The sequence below is a fragment of the Nannobrachium achirus genome (assembly GCF_963921795.1).
Source record: "Nannobrachium achirus genome assembly, chromosome: 3".
Lineage (NCBI taxonomy): Eukaryota > Metazoa > Chordata > Actinopteri > Myctophiformes > Myctophidae > Nannobrachium > Nannobrachium achirus.
In genome coordinates, this window is record NC_137812.1 from 61,476,813 (window position 1) to 61,503,935 (window position 27,123).

Below are 27,123 nucleotides of genomic sequence, written 5' to 3' on the forward strand. Positions count from 1 at the left end.
GAAATTAGAAAAATATTTTTTCCAGTACTGGAAAAGTTTTGGAATTGATCAAGGATCCTGGAAAGTCCTGGAAAAAATAGCTATGCATTGTCTTTGGTTATTGATTTTGTTAATACCTCTGAAATGCCAAATTAAACATTGGCCAAATTGTCAAATATTAGAGGCAGAAATTGTGAAAATAGCAGATCTACATGCTCACAACGCCTCGCAACACGAGGCGTTGTGAGCATGTAGATCTGCTATTTTCACCAACAGTTGTGTTATACAAAATTCCACAACTGTTAGTGCTCGTCAGGGTGCCGGGGTCCCCAGTTCAAATATGATTATTTCGGGGGTCACGGCCTGAAAAGGTTGAGAACCACTGGCATACATTGCCTGTCTTTGGGCATTGCGCATAGGAGTAAGCGACTCGTTATTGAGCTGAATTATTGTTATATAGTCCTGGAAATTGGGTTCAATATTCTGGAAAAGGTTTGGAAAAGTTTTGGAAATTAATTGGTAAAAATGTGTGGGAACCCTGCCTGGTATTCACATACCCAAAATAACACAGAAACAAGCTTGTGAGCTTGTATATATTCTATTTGAAAAATATAGGAAATTAGAGTGAAATATCATTCATACAGCTTCATCAATAATCATGCAAAGCCCTATGTAATAGAATGATATTGTTATAACTGCCTAACCTGAGCTGGGGATGATTGTAAACCCTATAAAAAAGAGAATGTTTAATGTTATGCATTTTAAATTGCTCTGATGAAGGCCTCGCTCCGAAACATGTCAGATTAAAATGGTAAAAGATCTTTCTTTCTTAATTTCTTCCCTCCTCAGCAACTGACCAATCACATCCGGGACACGTTGCCAGGGTTACGTAACAAGCTGCAAAGCCAGATGCTGTCCCTGGAGAAGGAGGTGGAGGAATACAAGAACTTTCGCCCCGATGACCCCACGCGAAAGACCAAAGCACTGCTTCAGTCAGTACAGGCACATTTTAATGCTTTAAATTCAGATTCACTTTATTGTCACTTGCAACAAACACAGGGCAAGAATATCAGTCAAAGAAAGTGCATAGTCACTTTCACTGTCATTTAACAGTCTGATAGCCTAAAGGGAAAAAAACAGTTCCTCTGCCTGTTAGTGCGCGCCTTGAGGATCTTGTATCCCTTCAACCTTTTGGACTTTATAGGGGGAAATAGTCTTTTATGGGGATGGGTGGGGTCTTCAATTATCCCCAGATTTATTGAGGCAGTGCTGGGTGTAGAGGTCCTCCAAACTGGGCACATCACACCCAGTGTTGTTCTAGGCAGTGCGAACGACCCTCCTCAGGGCCTAGCGGTCTCTGTCCGTACCAGGATGTGAAGCTGCTTGTCAGGAGGCTCTCTATTGTGCCTCTGTAAAAGTCCTTGATGATGTTGGGTCTCAGGCCGAATTGCTTCAGGTGCTTGTTGGGCCTTTTTTACGACTGCAGTGACATGGTAGTCCCAAGTCAGGTCCTTCTCAATGTTCACCCCAATGTAACAGTGTTAGACAATTCATGGACACCTAGAGGAACATACCGCTATTTCTCTTTTCTAGTGAATGACACACTCTTGTGTTGCCATGTACTTTTGTAACAGTTGAAACAGAGCAGTATTTGGCAAGCTGTTTGGCTTTGTTCTTTGTTATGCCAGCAATGTTCAGGCCATTCGTGGTTTATATACACGTACCAGACTTCCAAATATGAGTATGCAGAGACTACATCTGTACCCAAGTTAACATGCACGTATGCACGCACAAACAAATTAAAAAAAGCTAAATACATTTTCCTCCTTGTAAACATGGTACAGGATGGTGCAGCAGTTCGGCGTGGACTTTGAGAAGTGCATTGAGGGATCTGGAGATCAGGTGGACACCTCCCACTTGTCTGGTGGAGCCAAGATCAACCGCATCTTTCACGAGCGCTTCCCCTTCGAACTCGTCAAGGTAAAATGTAGCATGCTTTGTAACTCTATGAGAGGTCTTAACATTTAAAACATAAGTGCCCAATGTGCATATATAATAATGTGTTAATGTAATGTACAGTATACAGGGGTTGACACTAAGGTCTCAGAGGCACTTGCCCGTCGGGCAAGTACAGGTCATGTTCTACTTGCCCTCGGGTCATGGCCACTTGCAAACAAAGACACACGCGCTACTCTACCTAGCGCTACTCCTGCGCCTGTTTTGGGGATTGAGAGAACTCATAGCTAAAGACTAGTTTCTCCATAGCAGTCACTTCGTGTTCACACAACGAGGCTGTCGCTTTACGGGTTGCATTGCGCGATTTCTAATTAGTTGCAGTTGAGGGCTCATCGTGTCCGATACACGTCTTTTTTAGCATAATGTGAGCTTGTAGAATAGCGGTTTTCAAGGGAGCTCATGTCGTAGCAAGCTATCCCACTGCACGACGTTCGTTCAGTGCGTGTGGGGAGGGAGGGACTCGGGGGGAGAGAGAGAGAGAGGCGGAACACTTGTCTATAGCCCCGTTCAGCGTTCAAGCAGGCTAACTAAACATATCTTATATTATGTTACTCGAAATGGGCACCTGCCCGGTCGGGCAACCTGGTAGCAAACTTCCCCTGCCGACCATATTATTTACCTGCCCCGGGCAGTCGGGCAGGGGTTAGTGTCAACCCCTGGTATATGTTTAGTGTGCATATTTGCATCTGGTGATATTTATAATATGACATAACCTATTACCTACCTATGTTACCTTTGCGTGTAGCACAAGGAAATATTTTGTCAACATGTATGGATGAGTGTATGCACTCATCCGTGTTTGTGTGTGTGTGTGTGTGTGTGTGTGTGTGTGTGTGTGTGTGTGTGTGTGTGTGTGTGTGTGTGTGTGTGTGTGTGTGTGTGTGTGTGTGTGCGTGCGCGCGTGCGTGTGTCAGATGGAGTTTGATGAAAAAGAGCTGAGGAAAGAGATCAGCTACGCCATCAAGAACATCCATGGAGTCAGGCAAGTTAGCATCACGTCACACCTTCACATAACGTCGCTTCACGCTTTTTATACAATGGCTCTCGTCATCTTTTTGTCTGCCAGTCTGTGAGCTTGTTTGTGTGTCTGTCTACCCCCGCAAGGTGATACAGGCCGATTACTATATGCTCATCTTGTCTGGCTATTTCTCTGACTTATGTTTTTCACGTTTTCTAAACTTCCCTCAATTTGTTCTTCTCGCAGATTGCTTAACTTCATGCCTGTCACTTATCCTGTTTTCCATGTCTTCTTGTCTGTTTGTCTTTCTCTGTATCTCTCTCTCTCTCTCTCTCTTCGCTATCTTTCTTGGTCTGTGTCAGTGCCTGTTCATCTCCGTCCTTGGTGTCATGTCCTTTTGAACTAAATAGCCTCGCCTCTCCATCTGTGTGCCTCTCTCGCAGGGACGTGCTGGGCCCCTGATTCAGCCCGGGAAAAAGAGTTGGAGAGGCCCTCATTGCGTGCTATAGAAAGAGATCTCTCTCTATAGCGCTGCTGCTACTCAAAGATTTGCCATTTCAGATCATGACAAGTGACAAGCCAGTGGGCCAATTACTGTACATGAGTTATTTTTCGTCGTTGCCGGGTGGAAACCTTGTATGTCCTTTTTATATACCGTTTGTTTTGTATTTATTATTTTGAAAATGATTTAAACTAGTGAAAACAGCCGATCTACAAGCACACACAACGCCTCGCGGTGCGAGGCGTTGTGTGCTTGTAGATCGGCTGTTTTCACTACTTTTGTGCAACGGCCTTGTATGATGAAGCAGGGCTTTGCTTTGCGAAAAAATGTATACATTTGAAACTTGGAGATACAAGGTTTCTGCCCGACAGTGACGATTTACTTTGTTGGCCGCCCAGCCCCCAAAATGGAACGAAGGCCGACATTTTATTTGTAATATTTTCCTAATGGCCGGCCTGGACCGTTCGGGAATTGTCCCACTTTTTCCAATGGCCAGCAACATCCCTGCTCTCTCGTGTCATGCATCTGTCCCTTGTCTCATGCTCTGTCTCCATTCAGTCCGTGTGTCCGCCTGTCACTGCGTCCTTTAGGACAGGCCTGTGCACCCCAGACCTGCTCCAGCTCCATGTCTCCATCTGTCCGTGTGTCTGTCTGTCGTTGCGTCCTTCAGGACGGGCCTGTTCACTCCAGACCTGGCGTTTGAAGCCATAGTGAAAAAGCAGATCATTAAGCTGAAAGAGCCCTGTCTGAAATGCATCGACCTGGTCATCCAGGAGCTCATCAACACGGTCAGACAGTGCACCAATAAGGTATTAACGGCATGGTCAACCGCCCCTTGCCTGCCTGGCTGCCTCGACCCAACCTTAGAGCAGTGATTCTCAAACGTTTTAATATCAAGGACTCACAGTTTTGTCTGCATTAGGCCACGGATAACGAACGATATGATGGGAACTATGCACAGGGATCCCACGGTCAGGAAATTCCTGGAAATATTTTGAAATCAGAAAAATATTTTTCCTGTACTGGAAAAGTTTTGGAATTGATCAAGGGTCCTGGAAGGTCCTGGAAAAAATAGCTATGCATTGTCTTTGGTTATTTATTTTGTTAATACCTCTGAAATGACAAATTAAACATTGGCCAAATTGTCAAATATTAGAGGCAGAAATTGTGAAAATAGCCGATCTACATGCTCACAACGCCTCGCGAGGCGTTGTGAGCATGTAGATCTGCTATTTTCACATAAGAACCGTGTTATACAAAATTCCTCAACTCTTAGTGCTCGTCAGGGTGCCGGGTCCCCAGTTAAAACATGATTATTTCGGGGGTCACGGCCTGAAAAGGTTGAGAAACCACTGGCATACACTACCTGTCTTTGGGCATTGCGCATAGGAGTATTATTGTTATATAGTCCTGGAAATTGGGTTAAATATTCTGGAAAAGTTTTGGAAAAGTTTTGGAAATTAATTGGTAAAAATGTGTGGGAACCCTGTATGCACAAAAAACTATTTCACCCGCTTCTTTACTTCTGTAAACATGTGATGTGACAATAAAGCTGATTCTGATTCTGATTTGAACCCCTATAACCCTGAAAGTGTACAAATTGAACCAAATGTACCCGTAAGGGGTACATTTGGTTCCATTTGTACCCTCTCTTGAGTTACATAGTACCCATAAGGGTCTATTATTTGGTTCCTATTTCTAACTATAAATCATTTAGCTGGGGACCCCCTGGAAACGCCTCAAGGACCACTTTGAGAACCACTGCCTTAGAGCTCCCATATTGATGTACACCAGTTATGTTGGAGAACCTAGTTTGTTCCCCTCTGTTCTCTACTGTTGTGCATCGTTAGAGCAAAGCCCCCCGGTGTGAATGAGTCTGCAAATGGAGTTAATGGACCCACGTGGCTGGGTCCATTGTGGCTCTGACTGCGTCTCAGTGCATTGGTGTGGTGTTTCTGGTGGGGTGTTAGTGTAAAAACACAAGGGCTACTTTCTCCTCCTTTTTCTAAGATTGCCACTGTGAGAAGTGGAAGCATGCATTGCACTACCACGAACGCATGCAAGCATGCACGTGCGTTGCCACCAACACATTGCACACACATAGAAATGTATGCACCGCTCAGTGTAATTATGTTTTGCGTTTGATATTTCTTTTTAGCACTCTTGGCTGCTAAGGGTCTGGGGAAACCTACAACTTGTCTTTGTTTAGAAGAGGTTTAGTAGAATTAACTTGACCTAAATGCCTAGATTCTTTTACTGTGTTGCTGGATTCTTCTGTTCTCATGTTCCTTATTCCTATCCTTTAAACTTTGTATGGTTCCCTCCCTTTTCAAAACATTCCAACCGGTTCTGGCTTCCCATTTTTCCCATTCCTTTCATGTACTCTTCCCTGTGGCTATCCACCACTTCCTTCTCCCTCACCTTGCATTAAAACTCCAACTCCCATGATGCCTCACCACAGGACAGGCCTGTTCACTCCAGACCTGGCGTTTGAGGCCATAGTGAAAAAGCAGATCATTAAGCTGAAAGACCCCTGTCTGAAATGTGTTGACCTGGTCGTCTGTGAGCTTGCCGCACTGATCAGGAAGTGCTCTGAAAAGGTAAACGGGTACAACAGAGTGGTAGAAAACATTGATGTACGAAGAGAGGCTTAGTTAACAGAACAAAGGGAATGCAGGCCATAGCAAAGCATCGATAAATGAAAGTCGTAGAAAGCAAGTTGAAACAAGCATCAAAGACAAATGGCAGATATCTAACTCACTGTGTAGTGCTTGAACCCCATGACTGTCTGCCGTCTAGTCACCTCTATCCCTGGGAAAGGTTATTATAGTTAAGCATTTTTCATTAGCTTTTATTTCATTTTGACTTTTTGTTTTCAGTTTTGATTTGTTTTTAAAGCAAAGAGTTTCTAGTTTAGTTTTCTATTGTAATATGGGGTAGCCAGGGGCAATATTCAAAAAACAATGTGATTTTAGTTAATTTGTAAACACAAAATACAGTTTCAGTTAGTTATGTTTTTTTTTAAGACTTGTTCTTAATTTGATCTCAGTTAACGTATTATTTTTTTAAATGTTCGTTATTTCTTTAGTTTTAGTTAACTGTAATAACGCTGTCCCTGGGTTGTTTGCTTATAAGGCTTAATTCACCCACTTGCTACCCATCTCACTGCAGCTGAGTGGTTGACTGTCCTTGTTTTGGTGTTCAACTGACCAATCCAGAAGGCCTCATCCCCTCTATGATTGTGCACTCCTCCCACCCCATGATGTTCCTATAGCAACCCCTCACACCCTGCCTCACTTATCCAATGAGATCTCCTTACTCACAAAAGAATAATAATACAAATGTCACTGCCACAAGAGTAGGGTGGCTGTCTTTCACCCTGTGTTTTCAAGGAGGAGAGGTATTTCTTTGTCTGTGTCTCTCTGACACAACTTATTCTAGTACCTGTGTTATTGTCCCTGACAACACATCAAATAACCACCCAGCCCTACCTTATCCAATCTTCACCTCTTCATATGACCCATCAACAAACTCACCTTCATTTTCTGGACTTTTTTTCAAGGCTCCTTTTTTCCGAAGTCCACTATTAGCTTGAGATAATCAAACAACTGTAACAGTCACCATTTAAGTCCTATTTCAAATAAATTGTAAAAATAGCTGATTTGCAGTACATTGTGAGCTTTCACTACTTAGTATTATTAATAATTGTTAATTGACAGATGACAGAAGTTTATGTTTTGTGCTGCTTTAGTTCAGCATTACAATATCCTCCTCACCTCAAGCTAATAGTGGAATACTTAGTGCATCCCTGAATACTTAGCAATCCCTGGTGCTTGCCTGCCTGTTTGCACAAAAGAATGACTTGCATGTTTTTGTGTTAATATTTAAGGTCACTGGGTGGGAACAGCTGTCATTGCTCTCAATAGTAGTGTTTTGGTGCAACACTGTAGGCATGTATGAGTGTACCGTAGTGTCAGTACCTGCAGCTGTGTGTGTGTGTGTGTGTGTGTGTGTGTGTGTGTGTGTGTGTGTGTGTGTGTGTGTGTGTGTGTGTGTGTGTGTGTGTGTGTGTGTGTGTGCGTGCGTGCGGGTGTGGGTTTATGTGTATGTGTATGTGTACTGTATGTGTTTGTGCCCGCAGCTGAACTCATACCCCAAACTGAGAGAGGAGACAGAGAGAATTGTCACTACTTACGTCAGAGAGAGAGAAGGCAAGACCAAAGACCAGGTTGGTGTGTGTGTGTGTGTGTGTGTGTGTGTGTGTGTGTGTGTGTGTGTGTGTGTGTGTGTGTGTGTGTGTGTGTGTGTGTGTGTGTGTGTGTGTGTGTGTGCGTGTGTGCGCGCACTTGTGTTAGGGCTGCAGGAAATGGAGATGATCGCAGTTTTTGACTGCAATATTGTGAACTTTTACCTTATCACACTTACAGTATATAACGTGACTGTTTTATAACATGGCATAACACACAGTGGCCTACAACAATTAAAATGTATATCAACATTGTAACAATGCATTGATAAAAGAAAAAAAAGAAAGTTTCTGGCTGAAACACTCAACAGGTTGTGTTTATCCAGCGCTAATATACAGTAGTTCTCCATAAGAAGCCAGTGTAATGGGTTATTGGCATGTAGAAAGGAAATAATGATATCAAAATCCCAGTCTTGTGTGCTTTGTGTGCTCTTGTTCTGATGGTAATTTCAATGTCATTGTCTCTGCCTGTGTGTGTGTGTGTGTGTGTGTGTGTGTGTGTGTGTGTGTGTGTGTGTGTGTGTGTGTGTGTGTGTGTGTGTGTGTGTCTCAAAAGTGAGAGAGCTAGGGAGGCATAATATTTGCATGTATGCCTGCATAATCAACTTGTGTTTTGTCTGTGGCAGGTTCTGCTGCTGATTGATGTTGAGCTCTCCTACATCAACACCAACCACGAGGACTTCATTGGTTTTGCCAAGTAAGACACCTTCATCATAGAATGATATTCAAGATTACAGAGAACTCTAGAGTGCATATCCATAATAAAACCCCTCCAGGATCCATTTTTACACTTTCAGTAAATGAACACTCCGGATTGGAGTATGTACAGTACAGTAGACATTGTACAAGTGTGTGCAAAGTACAGCTGGTTTTACTACCAGGCTATAGGAATGAATACTTTCACATGATGCCTCAGGTATAAGATTGTCCCTCATTAGATTGCAATTTTGAAAACAAGCTGTACTCTTGAGTTAAGAACCACTGATCTCCTGTTATCCTTTTTATCCTCCCTTCACTGATTAATTTTAGAACTTATTTGTTGTTTTTGCCAATTATTTGTTAAGCATATCTCAGCCTTTTAATTCCTTATGAACAAGAGCATTGCTAAGATCCTCTGGCTGTTCCAAAGTCTAAAAGACGGAAAACAAAAGGCCTTTGCCACTAGGGCTCCTAGAAGTGGAACAACTTGCCCATGGATATTAGGCTTGCTAAGTCAGTATTTTTGTATTTATTATATTTTCGATGCTATTATTTGAATGCTATGTACTTGTAATGTCTCTCCTGCAGTGCCCAGCAAAGGACTGCAGCGAACGCCAGCAAGAAGAGGGTTATGCCTAATCAGGTACAGTATTTGAAACTCCTCATATTAAACAGACACATACGATTCATGGCAGTCCCACACTATCACTCTGTGTACAATGGAGTCTTTCATTTCAAGTCAGTTTTATTATAGTGTAGATGGACAGGGAAAGGAAGAGGAGAGGAGGGGGTGGGGGAAAGAGCGAGGGGCCATAGGAAGTCCCCCAAAAATCTAAGTCTAACTGTCAGCTTCATCAAAAAGGAACGTTTTTATTCTAATCTAAAACGTACAATAGAGAGGGTGTCTGCCTCACGGACCAAAACTGTGAGAGGATTCCACAGTTGGAGGAGCCTTGTAGGTAAATTCTCTTCCTCCTTGTTCTACTCTTCTTAGATATTCTAGGAACCACAAGCAAACTTACATACTGAGAGCGTGTTGGAGTTCTAACAGGTTTATGAGGCACAATGAGCTCTTCAACATATGATGGTGCCTGACCATTAAGAGCTTTATTGGTGAGGAGGAGAATATAACATTTGATTCTGTATTTTACCAGGAGGCGAGGCTCTTTTTTCAAACACACTCCAGTCGCGGCGTGAAGACAGATGAGAAACTAAAAAGTAACATGTAGGGGACCAATTAAAAACGTCGCTGTCTATCTATTTATCTAACTATTTATTTATTTATTCAAAGAGAAGCACTTGTTGTGCCAGTTTTTAAGAAAGAGGAACGTGGAGGTGGGGAGCGGGGGACTGCGACAGGAAAAAAGATGCTTGCTAAGAGGCCAACGGAGGAGAGATGTGATTTATTTTTCTAGTACCTGTCAGTACACGTCACACCCAGCAGTGTGTGTATAGGTGCCAGGTTGAAAGTAGTTGAGAGAAGACGTTTTATGTTTTCTTGAAAGACAAAAGAGAGTGTATGACATGCAGCTTCGACAGCCCAGACTGGCATATGAGGGCAGACTCAAATGTCAGCTTACGTGTTTGTGCTGTCTGTCTGTCTGTCTGTCTGTCTGTCCTTTCTGTCTCCTTGCCCGTCAGCTGGGAGGCTGGATGGATGAAGAGAAGGTGATGTTTTACCTGAGTGTAACCTCTGTGTTTTTCCTTGCTCTGTGTTTGGGGTGTGACACCATGTTGTTTAATGTTTATCTTATATGAGTATCTCTCTTTGCATAATGCACCACAATGTGCAATTAAAAAAAATGCATAGTTTTGCTGCTTGGTCTATTTTTTAATTCTTTTGTTGTTATGTTATTAGAGCCGACTCGGAAGCAGTCCAGTGTATTTATTTTTGTTTATGGCGTTTCACCCTTTTTTAATGTATTTTGTTGTCTTAGCCACTTATTGTAACCTACGGTACATTGTGAAAATAGACGATCTGCGAGCTCACAATGCGCTGCGAGCGTGTAGATCCACTATTTTCACAGAATGTCCGCCATTTTGTGACTTGCTCAAAATAGGGACGCTAGGATCCAAGTTGTTAATGTATTTTAATGAGTCACTGTTCCCATGGAGTTAAGAGGCAGCTGTAAACCGGCTGTGTTTTGTGTTCAGGTGATTCGAAGGGGCTGGCTCACTATCAACATCAGCATCATGAAGGGAGGTTCCAAGGACTACTGGTTCGTCCTGACAGCAGAATCATTCTCCTGGTATAAGGATGAGGAGGTAAGTGTGTGTGTGTGTGTGCGTGTGTGTGTGTGTGTGTGTGTGTGTGCGTGCGTGCGCGTGTGCGTGCGTGCGTGTGTGTGTGAAATTGAATGCATGCTTGTGAGCCGTGAGGATTGATAGATTTTCCTCAATCAAACACGTGTCTGATGGAGTCGTGTGCTGGTTTCCACAGGAGAAAGAGAAGAAGTACATGCTTCCCCTGGACAACCTGAAGCTACGAGACATTGAGAAGGGCTTCATGTCCAGCAAGCATGTCTTCGCTATATTCAACACTGAACAGAGGTGTGTATGGAGTTTCTCTGTGCAAACTGGGCACTAAAGGCAATTCATGGTTCCTTTCCTTTTGTTCATATCCTTTTCTCATGCATGTGTGTGTGCGTGTGCGCGTGTGCGTGTGTTACAGGAATGTGTATAAGGACCTGCGTCAGATCGAGCTGGCCTGTGATACTCAGGAAGACGTAGACAGTTGGAAGGCCTCCTTTCTCAGAGCTGGGGTTTATCCTGAAAAAGACCAGGTGAGAAGTTCAGACACATCCACTAGCACGCACGTATACACACAAACAAATGTGAAAAGAAAGCTCTTTGATAATAATCGCGAACAAAATAATAGTTGTGGGCTCTTAAGTCTGACATCATTTTGTAGGCAGAGGAGAACTTTTGGGGCCAAAAGGCCCCAGCGCCCGTGAATCTTTTTACTATTTTTACTATTTACTAATTTGTCTTCTCTTTCTTGTTGACAGGAAAGTGGTAGAATTATTACTTTAGTCGTTATTTTTGTCTCGGATCTGTTGAAATAGCGAGGGACACATATTGACAATAAATCTGCTTGGAGGTCTGACTACAAAATGATGTCACGGCTTAAAAGCCCCATAGCCTCTCCTTCCTTGATTGACTATTCACTCAACCATTGTTTCATTTTTCAAATAAAAAAATTGCTTTGAGACGCGCTTTGAGATACGCTTCTAGCTACTTTTGCTCCATTGCAGCTTTCATCTTTCTCGTGTGTATGTGTCCTAATGTCCCTCGCTCCTCAATCTGAACCCTCTCCTGCCTCCCCTCCCCCAGCCTGACAGTGAGGAGGTGAACTATCCGGGGGACACGGTGTCCATGGACCCTCAGCTGGAGAGGCAGGTGGAGACCATCCGCAACCTGGTAGACTCCTACATCGGCATCGTCAACAAGTCCATCAGAGACCTCATGCCCAAGACCATCATGCATCTCATGATAAATAACGTATGACTGTACCATAATTATTGCTACATATTATATATTATGTTGCTTGATGCTACATGTAGGTATGCATGAAATGTATTCTATTTATGCATTTAATTTATTTTATGTATGTTTTATGCACTTAATATATTTTTGTACAGTATATACAGTATGTATGTATGTATGCATGCATTTTCACATGCTGTAATATTACTTGTTTATTTTGTATTTGCCTTGTGTTTGAAGCTATAGAGTGGCATGGCATTTCTGACACCTTAGTCATGCATCCTTCTCGATAGATAGATAGAGCTGAGCCATATACAGTACGTATACTCTAGCTATATTTAGTAGTGGGCATTTTTCCTTTTCTTTTTGACCATATTCACTCATACCTGAGTGAATGTGCAAAATGGCCACTGTGTATCAACCCCCCCAGGCTAAGGACTTCATCCACTCTGAGCTGCTAGCGTACCTGTACTCTGCTGGAGACCAGAACTGCCTGATGGAGGAGTCGGCAGACCAGGCCCAGAGGAGAGACGAGCTGCTGAGGATGTACCACGCCCTGAAGGAGGCCCTGGTCATCATAGGGGACATCAGCACCACCACCATCACTGCCCCCTTACCTCCGCCCGTGGATAACAGCTGGATTCCTAAAGACCCCAGGTAATACAGCAATGCACCCATGGGACTGTGTGTTCGGACAGAAGCCTGAACATAGACTTTCTTTTCCAGCTCAGTTCCAAAATGATTCCAACGTGAGTACTGTTGCTTACAACAGATATTAACCAAGAATGGGTACAGAAAGTGTATTGTTTAAATCCCCCCTCTAGCCAGTTTTACTTCCTGTTTTGCCTCAAAACTAACGTTGCCCTATGAAATTCATGCTCAAATATATATTGTCCCGCAAATTATATATCTTTTAAAGAGAACACAATAGTGCAAGCAAGGACAGCTATGACTTTGAGGTGTTATAATATTACTACCCACCAAATTAAAATGTATTGTGATGCTTATATCATTTAGAATATTTATATTATAAAGACACACTTAAAGGGGTGAACCACCCATTTTCAACATTGTCATTGTCATTAATGTGGAGATTGATTGTGGGGTTTGGCTTGCAAAGTACACCATCAGCACGGTGTACTTTGCAAGCCAAACCCCACAATCACTCCTCCAGTTCTAGGCAACACGGAAGTGGGGGGACTTTTTTCTTATTTCCACTTAACAACTCAAAGGTATATTAATGACATAGTTCAATGTTGAAAATGGCTGGTTCTCCCCTTTAAGTAAAATAATATTAAATTCGTGAATATGTCAGCCAGAACACACCCAATAGTTATTTACTGTATGTATGTATGTATGTATGTATGTATGTATGTATGTATGTATATGTATGTAATATGTGTTGGCAAATGTCTCAATTCCAACGTAATCATGTCATAACATGCATACCAACTGTTCCTTTACATGTCATGTCGTATCATGCCAAGGTCACAGGGTGGCAACGGTACAAGGTAACGTGTATGGTGGTGTCAGTGGTGAAAAGTAACGAAGTACATTTACTCAACTACTGTACTTAAGTACACCTTTTATGTATTTGTACTTTACTTGAGTACTACTCTAGCCGATCTTCAAGCTCACAATGATGGTAGATCTGCTATTTTCAAAAGATTTTTATACATTTGAAAACTTGAAATTGGACATTCTGCATAATGAGTACTTTTACTTTTGGTACTTTAAGTACATTTTCATACCAATACTTTTGTACTATTAGTACTCAAGTACATTTTGAATTCTGGACTTTGTAACACAGAGTATTTCTATATTGCAGTGTTGGTACTTTAACATTTGAGTCCTTTTTCCACCACTGCATGTTGTAATGTGAACAACATAAGTTATCACACGAATAACAAACACCGCAGTGCTTACCCTCAGGGGCGTCACACCAAATTCTGGGCCCTGGGTACAAGGTTTCACTGCGGGCCCCCCATGAATGTTAACTATTGAAAAATAGCAGATATACAAGCTCACAGCTGCGAGCTTGTAGATCTGCTATTTTTGAAAAATTGTGAAAAATGTGTGCAAGAAACCCATGTTTCCATGTCAGTGATGCTCAAACTTTTTCATGTGAAGGACCCCCAAAATTATATGAATTTGGCCACGGACCCCCATCCCAAAATATTGAGTTCCAGGGACCCCGAGAAGCCTACATTTGAGTTACAAATGTTCGCTTAAAAAATACATATATTCAAAGATTTGCACACATTTTCACAACTTTTCAAAAATAGCAGATCTACAAGCTCGCAGCGCGGCACTCGGTTCCGCGCTGTGAGCTTGTATATCTGCTATTTTTCAATAGTTAAAGTTACTAGGGCCCCTCCACCTTGGGCCCTAGTAACTCAGTCCCACTTTCCTACCCCTTGTGACGCCCCTGCTTACCCTTGACTCAGTTGATGGCATGTTTGTTGTGGTTTGCCTGTGCTTTATGTGGGGGAAATCTCGCTTTTTCGAACGCACATCATTTCGACAACGGAGCGTCGGCAGGTATCGCTACTCACCCCACGGAAGATAGGGTTAGGTTTGGTTTTCGAAAAGATGACTTGTAGAAATAGCGACATGCTCCCCTTGATGTGTGATTCAAGCTACTGGAGGAGGAGGTACAACGGAGGGACCGTCTTCTTCCCGCCTGCATCCCCACTTTTAGTTTTTTTCATTGGGCTTTTAGCCGTAGCAAAACGATCCCGCATTTTGTCCACGTTTTTCAACACACCTCTACCGGTGTCTCCATTCTTGCATTTGCTGGTCTATATGGGACTTCATTGTTGGATTATAGAGATGCTCATTTGTTGTTTAACCCTGTCTTCAATGCTGAGCCATCTTAGGCTAGCAAAATGTGTGGGAGAAACATGGGTCATGGGCCCCAGGTCAAGAAGTAGTTGAATCAGTTTGTTTTGGTAGGTTTGGAGCTTAGTCTTTAGTGGCTTTTTGATGTTGGAGTACCAGAAAGTGCGAGCATAGTCCAGAGGGACTGAATGAGGGCCCCAGCAAGAGTCCTGAGGGCACTTTTGTTGACAAAAGTGTAAATTCTGCCCAGATCCAACGTAGTTATTATTTAGTCACAATCTCTTGTTAATACTCTTCATTGGTTTAATTGGTTTCATGAAAGAAAAAAAAGCTCACAATGTGTCGCAACCTGGCGCGTTGTGACCTTGTAGATGACTTTTTCTGCTACTTTTGTGTGACTCTGTAGTATGATGAATTCGTCAAAATTATTAAAGAAACAAAAACTTGGACATATGGACATACAAGGTTTCTGCCCAACAGAAACGTATGTTTGGTAATGAAACTCTGATCATTGGTATATCCCTCTCTCTCTCAGTCCTCCCCCAGCGTCCCGCCCTGCGGCAGCCACAGCGCCCCCTCCCAGCCGCCCCCCAGCAGTGAGGGGGCCCACTCCGGGGCCTCCGCCCCCTCTCAACCCCTCGCCCGCATTTTCAGCCCCACCCATCCCTTCCAGACCTTCCAGTCAAGGAGACCCCAACAATGGCGCCGCCCCTCCCCTCATACCTTCCAGGCCGGCCCGTGTACCCCCAGCCTTGCCCCCAGGCATCCCAAGGTAGGACCCCACACAACACACGCGCACGCACACACACGCACGCACGCACGCACACACACACACACACACACACACACACACACACACACACACACACACACACACACACACACATACTCATCACTCATCATGGATGAACCTGTGAAGCTTAGTGCTGGTGGTATTAGGGCAACATTGGTGCATGAGTCAAGGTGACATAGAACAGGCCTGATATCTATTGTTTTAGGTACAACATGGTCTCTTGAAACAACCAAATTCCTCTATTATGTCTGTACCACCAACCTCAATGTTTAATGCACTTCTCCAATGAGCTCATGTATTAAACCTGTATTGTATGATGTGAAGTGTCACAGACTCTATTTGCTTCAACAATTACTAGTTGATACAGATTCCATGACAATGGCTAATAATTCATGTTCTAATAAGTTTCTTTTTGCTCCACCCCGGCCCATCTCTCTCTCGTTCCCTCTCTCTCTCTTTCTATCTCTCTAACTATATGTCTCTCTGCAGCAGAAGACCTCCATCTGCTCCCAACCGACCTACAATCATACGTCCTTCAGAGCCCTCCCTGCTTGACTAAACGCACGCACACCCACACACACGCACGCACACACACACACACACACACACACACACACACATTCTCTTGTGCATTTATATAAACACATGCACACTCTCCCATTGCATTTCCCTATATATAATTGTACCTCATCATGCAAACCATGTTTACATGTTGCACATGTTTCCTATATTTTTGTTGTGGGGTTTTGAAGTCCTTTTATCTATTTTATGTATCTTCTCACTACATCATTGTTGACATTTGTAATCTGAGGCTGTTATACTTGTACTTTCCCTGCATTACAGAGGCACCATCTATGACATTTTGATTGTGTTTTTGTTTTTAACTGTGTTTAACATCCATGAAGTGATCTGCATTTTAGAGTTATGAAAAGGGAGAGAGTAATAACTTTCTTGACATTCCAGGAAATCACATTGAATCTAATATTTGCTGACTTTATTTGAATAATAACATTGAGAAGAAAGTGGTGTATAATAACTTGTTTACGTAATGGTAATGTCGCACAATTGTTTGTAAGAAAACACTCCTTTTTAAGGTTAATATTTGCATGAAATGTATTAGGTGTTCAGATTCGTGTTAATTGCCTCAAATACTAATTTACTCCAATTGTTGGCAAACTAGAATTCATCTTCTTATTAATCGTTTCCAAGCGCTGATGACTGGAAATGCAAAATGCTGGTTTTGCTCTATATAAGTGACCTAGCCATGTAAGCCATGACATGAGTCTGCCTCAATACTGTGTGTGCTCAACCACTTTCAACCTTTTTCTTTTTTTTTCAAAATAGCAAAAATCTAATAGTGCCTATGTGATGCTTTGTGAGCTTGTAGATCTTCTATTTTCACTGTTCTTAAGCTCAAGTATACTCATATAGGACTAAAGTGGTTAAACAGTTTGATCACTGAATTTCTTGACTCATTGTCAGCCTAAACTGGTTACTTTACTGACCAATCATATTCAGGGCAGAGGATGAAGTGTTTTTTGAGTGCATTGAGTGTTACAGTTACTTGGTAAGCTTACTGTTCATTAGTTCAGGTAATTGTGACCTTATCCTCTGAAAATAATCTTCAGTAATCTCATTTTCTTTCTCCTCCATCATTGTTCCATGCAGTAAAATGTTGTTCCTTTTAAGAAATTCTTAAGTCCTATGAACTAAGTGCCTCTTACATCCAAAGCTGTCCTTAATAATTGAAGCAGTGCTTGAAAAGCCTTAAGACAAAAATAAAATGTAAATCATTCATGGATTACTTCAGGAAGGTGTGTAAAAACACATAATAAAGGGATACAACACATTTGTTTTGGGGTGGTTGATGTATTTACTTGATATTAAGATTTATATTCCACTGAGCTTAGATCTATGTGTTGTGATTTGTGTGGAGTTCTCTTTTGCAATCCATCCATCTATCCACCCAACCATCTCTACACACACCTGAGACCAGGTTACACATGCAACGTTCCTCACCCTTCTACCTGGGTGGGTGAGGGGAGCTAGTTACTGTACCCCTGCATTTGCTTTTTGGGTTGGCATTAGGTGTGCAATGTTTTCAGGTTTGGATTTTGGAAGCCCTGGCCAATAATTCTTGAATAGATCACCTCATTAACCACTGCCCCACTCAGTGCTAACTAGAACAATGTGCTAGATAGTCCGGGTTGCTGACCCAGGGCCCACAAACTTTGGAAGGCAGTGATATCCATTTGGAATGGGATTTGAAAAATATACAGTACACCTTGATCTCATGACCCCAGAGATAATGTTATCGATTTGTGTGAGTTTTGGACAACATCTGTAGGAGTAGCAATAAAAAGTGTGTTTTGAAAATTGGACGGAAAATGTAATCTGGCACATAATATGGAGAGTGAGAATCCAAAGATTCTTCTTTTTTTTTTAATTATTGAGCTCAGCTGCCACCATGAGGCCAATAATGTGAAATATTTGGGGTGGAGGTTCTTCCTTCCCTATATTGTGAGTGTGCGTGCAAAGTTTCACAATAATCGGGAGCTATATGATTTGTGGCATTTTGTTCAAAACGGGCCACTCATGCAAACTTTGGAAGCCAATATTTGCCAATCAGGATCGAACATGAAAAATCTGACAGATCCGTCTTGATCACATGACTATAGATATAATGTGTAGTGATTTGCGTGATGTTGGCGTAATAACAGGCAGATGCTAGAGTAGGCCTACTATGCAAAGTTTTATGCTGATTGCTCCAATGTTAACCTAATGTGCAACATTGTTTTCTCACTCAACAGTAAACAAACCAACACAAAGTTTAAGTGTACAGAGAGTATCTGCACATTTCTTAAGTGGCAATTTTAGGACTTTTTAATACCTCTAAAATGACAAATAAAAAATTTGCCAAATTGTCAAATATTAGAGGCAGAAATTGTGAAAATATCCAAGCTACATGCTCACAACACCTCACAACACGAGGCGTTGTGAGCATGTAGATCTGCCATTTTCACAATGGAACCGTTTTATACAAAATGTAATGACTCAACTGAACTCTTAATAATCATATTTTAATTGGGGAATCATATTTTAACTGGGGACCCCCAGTTAAAATATGATTGTTTTGGGGGTCGCTGCCTGAAAAGGTTGAGGACCACTGCTCTAACGCGTAGTCGATTTATAAAAGTATTTTTCCTTGGTGCCTCTCTGTACAAGTTGTCCTTGGTGTGTTCATTGTTTAGATGCTGTGCGTGCCGTGCGTGTAATATTGATTTACACATGGAGACTGATTAGAAGTCACATCATGTTCTTCACACAAAGATAAGCACAGACACAGGCTGCTTAAGACATTAAAACCGGGAAAGGGGGGGGTCCTTGACATGAAAAGGTTTGAGAAACACTGACATGGCAACATCAGTCTTCCAGAAAACAATTTAGAAGACATTTGAAGAATAGGCCTCATTTTTAAATGGGCTTATTTATTCTACATTATACGAAGGCATCGCTTGCTGAAAATAGTAATGTGACAGCTTCTGAGCTTGTAGAGCCAGGATTTTTGGCAAGCAACACCATCGTTTAACAATGGTTACTTTCAATCCAAAAGGGCAGAATTGCCTTATGAACTTTCTCGTCTGCTGAATTCAGAACAACCAGTAGAGGGAGCAACTGCAATAAATATGAAATTCTTGAAAGACCATACTCTCAATACTTCAGTACTCAATATATAGCCTTCTTTGTTCACATTGTGTTACCAGTCAATGGTAACACAATCGAACTGAAATCTCCTTTTTTTTTATTAATGTGTATGTAAAATGCCTTTAATAAAAGCAGACTTCCACACAACTTCATGATCTTCATGATTATGTACAGTATGCAATGAAAGTTTGCTCCAAGTAAAATTCATTAATAGCTCTGTTCAGAGTACAATCAAAATGTCATATTACATTACACCACAAAAAAGACATAACTGATTGCCTGAAAACATAACATGAAAACATGTTTTCTTTAACACACACGCACACACATAGGCACTCACACACACACGCACGCACAAACATTTTGACAACTGCAAATCTCCATAAATGATACTGGGTCTCCAAAATGACCTTCACACACATTGTAAGCAAACCAGCAACATCCATACCACTGGAGCTTGATATTCCAAGTTGAAATTAATTGTCAAAAGAAAATCTTATAAGAAATCAGTAGCAATGTCAAAACTAACTCTCAGTAAATAGCTGGACCAATAGGCAGTGGTGGACAAAGTATATAATCAATTATTCAAAAGTACAAATTACAAAGCAGGTATCAGGTTAATATCAATGTATTGAAATTTAGAACATTTCCCCCCAAATCCATTTATTTTGTATTCTTCAAAACAGTGAAAATAGCAGATCAGCTATTTTCAATATATTTTAAATAGTTAATTCATCTTTTTTTCTTTTTTTTTGTACGTTTGGGCTTTTTCCTAGAAATGTTGAGAGTCAAGCGGACGATATTTATATTTGAAATGTAGTGGAGTGCAAATAATGTGCTACAAACATACTCCAAGACATTACTTAAGCAGTATTCAAGTAAATGTACTTGTAGTTGTCCACCACTGCCTATAGGTCCATTGCAGGCGTGACACAAAGCCATCATATTGTCAGGAAGAGCATAGTCCAGCATAGTACATTTATTGCACATACCACAATGTACTAGTAAACTTCTACGTTTTTCTTCAGAGAGTAAAGTGCCTTTCAGAAGGGATACGGTTGGTGCGCCCTAGTAATTCATTTTCAATGAGAGGCGTGCGATTATTTGGGACACACAGAAAAGTTGAGGAGCCGAGAGGCAGGCAGGCGCGGTCCTGTGAAATTCTCGCACGCATGCTCATTCGTGCACGCGCCTGCGGGCGGCAAGAGCTGGATTGTGGTCATCTTTGTGAAATACCAACCGGTGTTTACTCACGGAGTAGTCTCGCGTGGCCAGACTGTTGCCTCTGCGATTTGCAAATGCTCCCGGCATACAGTCTGGGGCACGGAAATAGATACGATGAGTGCGAGATAGAGCGGATGTGACGCAACCGCTCCCTTGGTGCAGTAGCAATAACAAGTCCTACTGGAAGCATTATGTCTAGTTTCAATATTTTTTGGGGCATTATTTCGCCTTTCTCTGGTGTTGTTGGTGTTCCTTCCATGATGTCAAATGTTTTCTTAAACTAGACACCCATAACAAGAATATGCTGCTCGAATGACTCTGTCTGTGCGAGTATGCTTCTGTTATGTTTCCAGTGGGACTACAGTTCTGTCAACTTCCGTGCAGCAGTGGCTACTTCCGATACTCGCCGTTCGGGAGCTGCCGTTCCAGACTCTATATAGCATTCGGAGATTGTGGAATAGTTGTCTGGCTATGCGAGACTACTCGCGGAGTGATTGTGTTCGTGTCTCCACCGTGTGCGATCCCCGCTGACCCAAGCGAGAAAGCCCGCGGCAACCGCACCCCGTCTGTAAGGTGCTTTACATGCAGAAGACCAAACTAGGTTGTGAGTATTGTGTGACCTTGTACGATGGCAGAATTTCAACATTTCCCAGTAAACAAGTTTCTTAACATCTCGCAGATTTAACCCAACAAAAAGTGTATGGTCAAAAGGTGTAAACAAGACAAATATGTTATGTAACGTAAGAGAAGCACTCTTGCTACTGTTTTGATAATATAAGATTCTTTTTTAGGTTTCCCCCTCTCAATTTTCAAACGATTTCTTCAATGTTTAGATTTGACACTGGCACTGAATTTCTCCTTCAACTATTCACCTATTCTAATTAGCAAGTATTATACACCTAATGTTCAAAATCAATTTGTTCACAGAAACCATTATTCTAAACCCCATCTAAGACTGGCTTCTCCAGTTAAAGATGCAAATAATAGTAATCTCAGCAACAGTGTAAACCCCAAGCCTACTGTACATGTCAGCTAAGTGACTGAGGTGCCAGACAGGCTGTGCGAAAAACAGTAAAGAATAACAGGACCTGATTGGGCACCCAAGTCGATGCTTTTTTCATAGATTGGCTTTCCCTTCTCTACCCCTCTTTTGTGCAGCACTGCTCGTCTCTATGTGAAGGCTTTCCTCTTGTCGTCAAACAGCTTACGAACAGTGTAGACCTGTGAAGAGATAGAAAATTAATTATTGACAGGTCCTCCATGTTTGTATCAGAATTAACAATAGTTAAAAAATACTTCAGTAAAATAGATTAATACGCTGTGAAGATTGCCCAAATTATACTCTTGATAACATTGCTTAGATATTGTGATTACAAACAAAATTACTTTTACTATATTACTGTATCACTCCAGATTTTGTCGAGTGATACAGCTGTACAATTAAAGTAAAGTATAAATTAGGCTTAGTATTACGTTCACATGGAAATTAAGTTAATGAACAGCACCTTATTGACAACACGGGAAAAACTGATTGGTACGCATTACGATTTGTTGCTATGGTGATATCATAGGCTAATATTTTTTAAAGAATGGAATAATATAGGCTATATGACATGAAAATCTTTTCACGTCTATTATTGTGGGCTCGCTGAAAGGCGAGTCCAGTATGTTACACCAAATCTTTATAGAGTAGGTCAAGTTTATTCTCCTCAAAAACATTGTACAGTACAAAGGCAGGGCCCTTAGCCAATGAGGAGCAACGTTCTAGGTGACATCATCACTAACAAGTGTGACCTGATTTAAATAACAACACGTTGGCTCGAGACCAGTATGTTATATCAGCTCGGCCTGTTCTCCCAGGCCAGTATGTTCTCCCGAATCTTTATATACTCAGATTATTCTCCTCAAAAAACTGTCAGACAGTACAAAGGCCAATGGAGGAGCAGCAAGCCCACACTTTTTCGTAGGAACAGTATTTCTAGTTTTATGTCATTATTCTATTAAATTGCAGCTTTAACCTAATATTCTATTGCAATCTTAAATTAACCAGAGGTTCAGGCCTGGTTCAGGGCTTTGTCAGTGTCTGTGTTTTTAAGTGAAATATCCCTTTAACCAAGCTGTTTTGGTGCGTCATGGTGCTCTAGTAGTTACAGTACCTGCGTGAGCGCCACACAGAGCATGACCAGCAGGCTGGCACAGGACCAGAAGGAGACCTTCCAGAGGTTGTCTTCCAGAAGGTTCCGGTCCCGTGCCTCGAAGGCCCTCAACACCGTCTGCATCTGACGGCTGCGCTCCAGTCGACGGTGCACAGAGTCCATGGACTCCTGGGGGAAGGAAAGAAATGGGTTTGGGTAAAGCAGGCTTCAAAATGACATGGGAGGATGGGAGAAAGTATACAATTGAATTAACTGTGTGAAATTTGACAGTTGACTTTGGATATATTCACACACACTTAAAGTTACAAATATCTTACAATAAATGCGAGAAATCTCTGTGCCAGATGGTCAAAACGGGTCCTATGACAACAGGTATAATGGGGTTTGCATTAAAGGGTGGGGCTTTCATTCTCTATTTACATCGATCCCGAGTAGACGCTCGGCCGCCTGAAGGGCCTCACATACGCTATTTGAGTCAGCTGACTCATGGCCACACAAGGGACACAGTCAGAGGCACATACAGATACAGAGATCTCCATAATGAGCGTAAAGGGACACAGACAGAAAGATACAGAGATCTCCATAATGGGCATAAAGGGACACAGACAGACAGATACAGAAATCTCCATATACGGGCATAAAAGGGACATAGACAGACAGATACAAAAATCTCCATAATTGGGCATGAAATGGACGCAGACAGACAGATATCTCCATATATGCGCATAAATGGACACAGGCAAGCAGATGGTCAAAACAGGTCCTATGACAATATTCAACAGGTATTATGGGGTTTGCATTAAAGGGTGGGGCATTCATTCTCTATTTACATCATTCCCAAGTAGGCCAGACCCCGACTAGATACTCGGCCGCCTGAAGGGCCTCACATACGCCATTTGAGTCAGCTGACAGACAGATGACAGACAGATACAAAGATCTCCATAATGGGCGTAAAGGGACACAGACAGACAGAAACAGATATCTCCATATATGGGCATAAATGGACACAGGCAAACAGATGGTCAAAACAGGTCCTATGACAACAGGTATTATATGGGTTTGCAATAAAGGGTGAATAAAACAATTTAAAAATAGCAAAAGTAGCTGATCAATCTTGTGATGCGCTGCAGGCTTGCAGATCACCGTTGTACAATGAAGTATAAAATACGGCTTAAGTGGTTATATAATTTTGTTATACTAGTCGTGCGTGTGATGTGAGCTGCATTTCGGCGATCATCACACGCAACAGCGGCTGGGCTAAGACAAAGTATAACAGGGGCTTTACCCGGATGTCGTCCAGCTTGTATTCCAGCATGCTGCCTTCAGGCTCCTCCAGGCCAGGCCACTCATCATCCCCTCCCATGTCTGGTCCCTCGATGATGACCTCAAAGAACACCATCTTCTCTGAGAAGCGGCTGAAGCTGTTGTCAAAGCAGATCTGATAGTCGCCCTCCTCAGTGGGCTCCACCCTGGAACAACAGGAAAGGTGTTCAGAGATTATTTGACCACTTTCAAATTAGCGTCCCTATTTTGGGCATTCAAAAATGTAAAAAGAAAATAGCAACAATAGCCGATCTACAAGCTCAGAATGGTAAGCTTAAATATTGGCCATCTTTGTACAACACTAGCCTCGGAAACCCAGGCTTATTGGCGATTGGAAGAAAAATAAGCCTGGGCAAGCCCCCCTATAACCGTGTAGGCTCATGACATTTTAATTGTATAAAATACATTTAGCCGTTCAGATATCTTATTTTACATCAGTATTGTTCATGTGATCTGTTTTGTTTAGGCTTATCCATTATAATGATAAAATCGCCATGATTTATTGATTGATTGATTGAAGACTTTATTAGAAGTTTGCATAGGAAAAGGTACAGTTTCATGACGGTACAGTTCACTGGTACAAGGTCTACTAAAAGGAGATCCATGAAAAGACTAAGCTTATTTCCACAGGAAACCATTTAAGTATCTCATATAACATTGAATGACAGACAAATAGAACAAAGTACTATGCAGTAGATATGTAAAGAAAAAAAATGATAGAACAAAAAAAGAAAACAGTAAGTCTAAACAAACAGTAAGTATATACAAAGAAGGGGCAGGGGAGGGTAGGGTTGGGCTAGGTTAGTTTTTTTTACCAGTTGCGAACGGCTGCTGCCTGTAAGTGGTTTTTCAGGGCAATTTTAATTAAAGGATGCTAGTGATCCACACTCCTTTATGGCCTTCGGTAAGATTTTCCACATTTTGGTGGTATAGCAGAAAAACGAGTTTGACCCTTTGTTGGTTTTGACTCTGGGTTGGAAGTGATCTGTAGTGCTGCCTCTGGTGTTGTAATTATGGACATCCTTAATGTTTATAAAGTATTTTGACAGGTACTTGGGTATCATAGTGGTGTAGTGTATCTTGTACACCAGGCCCATTGCAAGTTGCTGTACTCTGTCATCTACTCTGAGCCACCCCACTCCTTTTCCACCGCGGATCACTTCCTCATTTACTCAAAGCGGACAGCAGCAGGAGTCATGTCCCTCCTCGTCATTTTGAGACGTCGGAGGACCCGGAGAGATCCACCGGCATACAAATAATGTCTGCGTTAGCTCAGAGTGGTACAACGCTGACGTGCGACGTAAGTGGTTAAAATGTTGCACTATTGTTAGATTCTACAGTTAGATTCAGTCCATTTACTTTCTACTTTAGCTAGCCCTCTCATCCACTACAACTTACAATTAGCCCTATTCACGGCCCGCCCACTCAGCATCCCCCTGGTGCTGAAGTCACGTTTTGCAGGGTAAACCCCTGCAAAAAGCCCATAGAGTTAACACAGAAATCGCAAATTTAATGCAATTTCTGAATAGTAAAGTATAAATACGGCTAGCATGATCAAGAACACAAGATAGTAAAAGGCACAAAGCATTATAATTTACTTTACCGTTCGAAATAATGATTTGTTGGCTTTAAGTCCAGCTATTTCTGTATTAATTTCCCCTTCTAAACTGACGTCAGCACCAGGAAGTTGCTGAGAAATTTGCTGAGTGTTTTTATCAAATTTTTGTCTGGCTGTTGTTGGCAACAAATTCTTACAGGAAGGTGTCTCTACCCACTAGGCCACTTTTACATCCAATTGAGCTGTATGTGAATAATATCAATCACAGATTTGAAAGTGAAACCAGTCAGAAGTAGTACCCACATGTGGACTCCATCAGAGCGCCGTGACTCAGAGATGAGCTGGAAGCCTTGTGGCGAAAGGATTGTGAAGTCGACATCCATACCTGCCCCTGCGATCACCTGGACAGAGCAAAACCTTCATTAGGACACAAGGGTGTACACACACACACACACACACACACACACACACACACACACACCCTTTCAGGATGTTTTAGCATGCTACATCCTGTAGGTAACTGTACAATGTATCTTTATGATCTGTGTAGAGGGCAGTCCTCCTAAATTAATCCTACAGTGGTCAACACAACTGCAGCCTATCCCACTAGACAAACATGCTATTAAAAGGTTGGACAAGAGAAACCTAAGTATGACCTAACCTATAGGATTCACAATCACAAGCTAATAATTCTTCATTGAAATACAGAATGAAGCCCTTGGCTTTGCTATAACTAAAAGCGACACAGACGACAGAAAGAATGAACGCAGGCTTTTATTGAGCTACATACAGTAGAGTTACAGCACACTAATGTGCATGGTGGGTCAACAAAATAGCGGAAGTCTGGTGTATGCTTGTGGTCGCTAGGCTGCTAGCTATGGATAACGGGGCCATAATAATCACCATATCACTCGTTAAAACGTTTTAAATTAAAACGATCGTCATTACCAGCCACACACTGACTGACTTACCTGATATTCCACTTCTATGGAACCATTCTTCGTCGCCGTCTGATAGAAACATTCGGTGGATCCTGCTGGCAGCAGGAATGTGAACTCGCTGTCTTGGCTCTGTCCGAAAGCACACACCGATCCCTGCAGACACGACACTACTAAAATAACTAGTGCAAGTAGCGTGGCTCTGCGCTCCCAGCTGGTTGCTGCACAGTGCGGGTCCATGGTGTAAAATAATAAATATATTCTGTACAGATTATCTAACTTGGAGCATCTCCGCTCGCATCCCTCTTCCGCAGCATAACTTTGCGGTGATGTGGTTGGTTGCGACACAGACCAATCACAGCGTGGAGAGTAGCATTATCTCCTCCAATCGCTCCATCGTTGCTTGCAGTGATTTCCGTTCCCTATACCTGCAAGAGATTTTAACACAGGTGTCACTCTCTCACACACACACACACACACACACACACACACACACACACACACACACACACACACACACACGCGCGCGCACACACACGCGCGCGCACGCACACACACACACACACACACACACACACACACACACACAGAGTGGTGTAAAAGGTAGGCTATAATGTTTTACTTGAGTAGAACTATCAACAGGCCTATTACTGCTATATAGAAATACTTTGTTACAAGTAGAAGTCCCGTATTAAAAAT

At 42.1% G+C, this 27,123-nt stretch overlaps 2 protein-coding genes across 5 annotated transcripts in view; one reads left to right on the plus strand and one right to left on the minus strand.

Moving 5' to 3' along the window:
- Positions 1 to 17,355, plus strand: part of LOC308282520 (dynamin-2-like) — a 28,107-nt gene extending 10,752 nt beyond the window's left edge. Inside the window, exons 7-20 of one of the 4 annotated variants that reach the window (XM_080722888.1) lie at positions 829 to 971; positions 1,824 to 1,959; positions 2,910 to 2,977; positions 4,126 to 4,264; positions 7,597 to 7,683; positions 8,328 to 8,398; positions 8,989 to 9,043; positions 10,555 to 10,665; positions 10,841 to 10,950; positions 11,072 to 11,183; positions 11,734 to 11,901; positions 12,317 to 12,543; positions 15,263 to 15,499; positions 16,010 to 17,355. In XM_080722888.1, coding sequence (XP_080579014.1) covers positions 829 to 971; positions 1,824 to 1,959; positions 2,910 to 2,977; positions 4,126 to 4,264; positions 7,597 to 7,683; positions 8,328 to 8,398; positions 8,989 to 9,043; positions 10,555 to 10,665; positions 10,841 to 10,950; positions 11,072 to 11,183; positions 11,734 to 11,901; positions 12,317 to 12,543; positions 15,263 to 15,499; positions 16,010 to 16,079 — 1,734 coding nt within the window. In that variant the 3' untranslated portion in view covers positions 16,080 to 17,355. Of the gene's footprint in view, positions 1 to 828; positions 972 to 1,823; positions 1,960 to 2,909; positions 2,978 to 4,125; positions 4,265 to 5,916; positions 6,056 to 7,596; positions 7,684 to 8,327; positions 8,399 to 8,988; positions 9,044 to 10,554; positions 10,666 to 10,840; positions 10,951 to 11,071; positions 11,184 to 11,733; positions 11,902 to 12,316; positions 12,544 to 15,262; positions 15,500 to 16,009 lie in introns of all 4 variants that reach the window. The other 3 variants (XM_080722889.1, XM_080722886.1, XM_080722887.1) reach the window with 3 other exon arrangements.
- A 1,965-nt stretch (positions 17,356 to 19,320) lies between these two features.
- LOC308281748 (transmembrane emp24 domain-containing protein 1-like) lies at positions 19,321 to 26,721 on the minus strand. Its single transcript, XM_080722033.1, has 5 exons — positions 26,458 to 26,721; positions 25,790 to 25,887; positions 23,891 to 24,074; positions 22,606 to 22,773; positions 19,321 to 21,670 (listed from the first exon to the last, which is right to left on the minus strand). The coding sequence occupies exons 1-5, from the start codon at positions 26,662 to 26,664 to the stop codon at positions 21,620 to 21,622; spliced, it is 708 nt and encodes a 235-aa protein (XP_080578159.1). The 5' UTR covers positions 26,665 to 26,721; the 3' UTR covers positions 19,321 to 21,619.
- Positions 26,722 to 27,123: the final 402 nt, after the last annotated feature.

What these genes read in the sequence shown, in the direction of transcription:
- LOC308281748 (XM_080722033.1), bottom strand. Translation starts at nt 26,664, where the DNA reads ATGGACCCGCACTGTGCAGCAACCAGCTGGGAGCGCAGAGCCACGCTA. An exon ending in CCATAGAAGTGGAATATCAG is followed by an intron (nt 25,888 to 26,457) that starts GTAAGTCAGTCA and finishes TGCTCTGTCCAG; the next exon opens with GTGATCGCAGGGGCAGGTAT. An exon ending in CGCTCTGATGGAGTCCACAT is followed by an intron (nt 24,075 to 25,789) that starts GTGGGTACTACT and finishes CTGTTGTTCCAG; the next exon opens with GGTGGAGCCCACTGAGGAGG.